Here is a 3,354-nt window from a genome sequence, read left to right as displayed (position 1 = left end):
GGCTAGGTCACTTCACCTTACAATTTGTATGGCACTCTGGCCCGGGGTTGTGGTGTGGTAGCGGAGAACAGGGGATAATCCCACACAGGAGCTTTGAACAACGTCCGGTTCATGTTTGGCTGGATAACTCCATCACCACACAGGGTATGCGGTCGGCGATGGGGTCAGAATGCTCGTATGATCGAGGGCTTTTCGATGGATCTATCGGCGGGTTCTTATTCGAAAAATCGAGCGAGTTCGTGGTGGAGCGGTTTTTTTTGGATCAGATTTCTTTTTACAAGCTTGATAAGTAAGAATTAACAGTTATTATGTGGAAGGTGTAAAGCTTGTGTGATTGAAAGGTTGCTAGCTTTGTGGAAAGTTATATGGTGGAGGGATTAGTAAGCCAGATCACGTGACCTGACACCCCCACTCACCAGAGTAACTATACACGATGCTATATACAAAATTCGCCTTCAAATCAAGTACAGGTACAAAAAATGACTGGAAAATGTGAAGTAATGAAAAACCAGTCATGATATACATCATTTTTTATCCCCCTATCCCCCTATCTTCTTTATATATTCTCTTTCCAACATGTATATTTCAAACAGTTGACCTCTTTAACACGGGCCTTGTAATAATACTTCCATTCCATGGAAGCTTTGGCGCGCGTGAGGTTTTTCGGGATCAGGAGTGCAGCGATCTCGGGATCAGTGGATAGGTCTTCAAGACTGTCCCCCACTGAAGCTTCCCCCACTGTAGTGATATCCCTTGTAGATGTCAGAGGGTCATCAGATTCAACTGTGGGTTCCGGGGAGTTCAGTGTATTCTGCACTAAAAAGGTAGGTATTCTCGCGGAGATATCATAGTCAATCCACCAATTATTAGTGAGTATGAGAAATAATGGACACTCAGGTCGAATTTCCTCATCAATGAATAGATTATCAATTGATGGATCAGGAATCACTGCAGTCTCTTGACAGGCCGCAGTGGGTAGGCCTGGTGTCACCGAAGGAATCACCGCAGCCGCTTTATGAGCCACATTGGGTAGAACCTTCGGGTTGTGTGGAGTAGTCGGTATTGATGGATCAGCAAGACAGAGGTCCTCCTGGAAGATGACATCTTTTGATATGTATAAACGCCCGTTGGAGGGATCCTTGTGGGGTTCCACAAAACAGGCTGGCACATTGATAACCTCTGTGAGGTTTGCCATCTGATAGGTGTCTGATCCATCTGTAATGAATAGTTGAGTTCCACCCTCACTATTGTTCTTTTCCTTCTTTTCTTTGAATTCCTTTATCCTTGCAGCATTGTAGATCCTTCAATTATCTGAAGCACTGTCTGAATTGATCAATCAACAGTTGTCAAAGTGAGATCTCTCACATTCAGAACATGTAGATGGATTTCCTGATCCCCAATGATTTCAGAAGCCCTCTTGTGTACTACCATGACCACATTCAGTACAGCCTCCACAGGCTGAATTCGATGTATTGATGTTAGTAGTCATTGTAGCCATTGTAGCTGTTGTAGCTGTGTTGGCTGCAGAATCTATATTCTGCAGATTCTTTTTATCTTTTGAAGAATCAAGCCGCGAACAGATTTCCTCCATGAGAAGATCAACATTCAATACCACAGCTGTGGATTTGAAATCCTGTATCTCCTCTATCTTCTTCTGAATGTAATTCCTCCAATTGTTGAGTAGAACTGAGTAGAAGGTATCAAATATCCATGCATCTGAGGGGGAAGCATTCAACATCTTCAATTTTGTGATGGCAGACCAGAACTTATCAAAGAATGTGTGTAGATTGATGACCTGTGTGTCATCAAGAGACATGAATTCCAGAACTGCCTCATGACATAACTGTGTTTTGAGGACAGAGTATTCCTGTTCAATTGCATTTCATAGAGTATAAGCAATCTGATTTTCATCATACTTGGAGAAATGTGATCTGACACCTGCACTCAAGAAGTTCAAGATAAATGTGTAGAGTCACTGGTTTCTGGCATCTCAGAATGATACTCATTTATCATCTCTTTGTAGAGGGTTCTGAGTCTGTTGTTTCTCTATTATATATCAACACTGTGCATCAACCAGTTTCAATTTCATGAAGATGCTTCATGTGATGTAATTGAATGTGTCAGTTAGACTGTTTGATCTCACAGTATTCTTAACATCTTCCTTGAATTGAGAGATTACCTTGCCAACATGGCTATTCAGTTCATAAAGGTTGAATTCCAACCTTTCACTGAGATTAGAATTTCATGTAACTGTTGATATGATGACAGAATGATTGTTAACATTCTGTGATCAAACTGTGAAGAATGAGAATCTCTGTTAATGAAGTTTTTCCAGTTGTAGTTCAAGTTCTAAGACTCTTTGCTTTCCCTTGTTCATCTCAAGCATCATCTTGAGATGCTTCATCTGTTGGTCTGATATTGCCTCATCTGAACAGTAGACACCTGAGTGTTCAATATTCTCATCAAGAGAACCAGCTTCATCAAGCTGTTGAGTAGATTGAGAGGCCAGCCTGACTGTGTCAGAAGCTGTATTCAAACCAGCTTCGAATTGAGAGAGTGTTTCAACAATGAAGCTTTCAAAGGCTTCAGAAGAATGTCCACTGGCAGAGTGTGAGTGTGAAGAATCATTATCATCATCAACTGCAACTGATCCAGTGAAAAGGACACGAGATCACAAACATGTATGTGAGTGAGATCGTATTGAATCCGCCATCTTAATATTTGTTTATTGGATCCTTGCCAATATCATTCTCTTTTTCTTGCTTTTTTGCAAATGTGGTGCATTTTCTGCAAGCCTCTTTTTTAAGTGAGCAGTAGTATTATTGATCATCAAGATCTCAAACACATCAATACTGATAGAATAAGATGATTTTAACTCCTGATGAGCGTATCGAATGAAGCAGTAGTTCAAATAGTGAATATATTGACAAGGAATCCTGAATTGGCAGCGATTTTGCGCAAAACAGGTCTCATAACCTGTGGAAGGTGTAAAGCTTGTGTGATTGAAAGGTTGCTAGCTTTGTGGAAAGTTATATGGTGGAGGGATTAGTAAGCCAGATCACGTGACCTGACATATTAAGAATGAGAATTATTTAAATCTTGACAAGCATCAAATGCTCGCTTACGCTCGCTTTTCTGCTTGCGCAGCCCCCTCTACCACTTCCACCCTCCCCTCCGATCACTCTTCCACCCCTTACCCTCTACCCCCTCTACCACCACCATCACCACCTCTACCGCCCCTACCACCCTCTCCCCCTACCACTCTCTTCCACTCTGTATCACCCTGTATCACTCCTACCACCCCTTCTACCCCTTCCACCCCTTACCCTCCTACCCTCTCTACCATCACCACCG

At 42.1% G+C, this 3,354-nt stretch overlaps 1 protein-coding gene across 1 annotated transcript; it reads right to left on the bottom strand.

Moving 5' to 3' along the window:
* Nucleotides 1–547: 547 nt before the first annotated feature.
* Nucleotides 548–1,816, bottom strand: BDCG_06440 (uncharacterized protein; the record flags this gene model as incomplete). Its single annotated transcript, XM_045422176.1, has 2 exons — nt 548–1,215; nt 1,447–1,816. 2 exons carry the CDS (start codon nt 1,814–1,816, stop codon nt 557–559), a joined length of 1,029 nt encoding a protein of 342 aa, XP_045277874.1. The 3' UTR covers nt 548–556.
* Nucleotides 1,817–3,354: the final 1,538 nt, after the last annotated feature.

This window comes from Blastomyces dermatitidis (genome assembly GCF_000003525.1).
Source record: "Blastomyces dermatitidis ER-3 genomic scaffold supercont1.6, whole genome shotgun sequence".
NCBI classification, from domain to species: domain Eukaryota; kingdom Fungi; phylum Ascomycota; class Eurotiomycetes; order Onygenales; family Ajellomycetaceae; genus Blastomyces; species Blastomyces dermatitidis.
The sequence above is the reverse complement of the archived record's forward strand: the minus strand, read 5'-3'. Positions and strand labels throughout refer to the sequence as shown.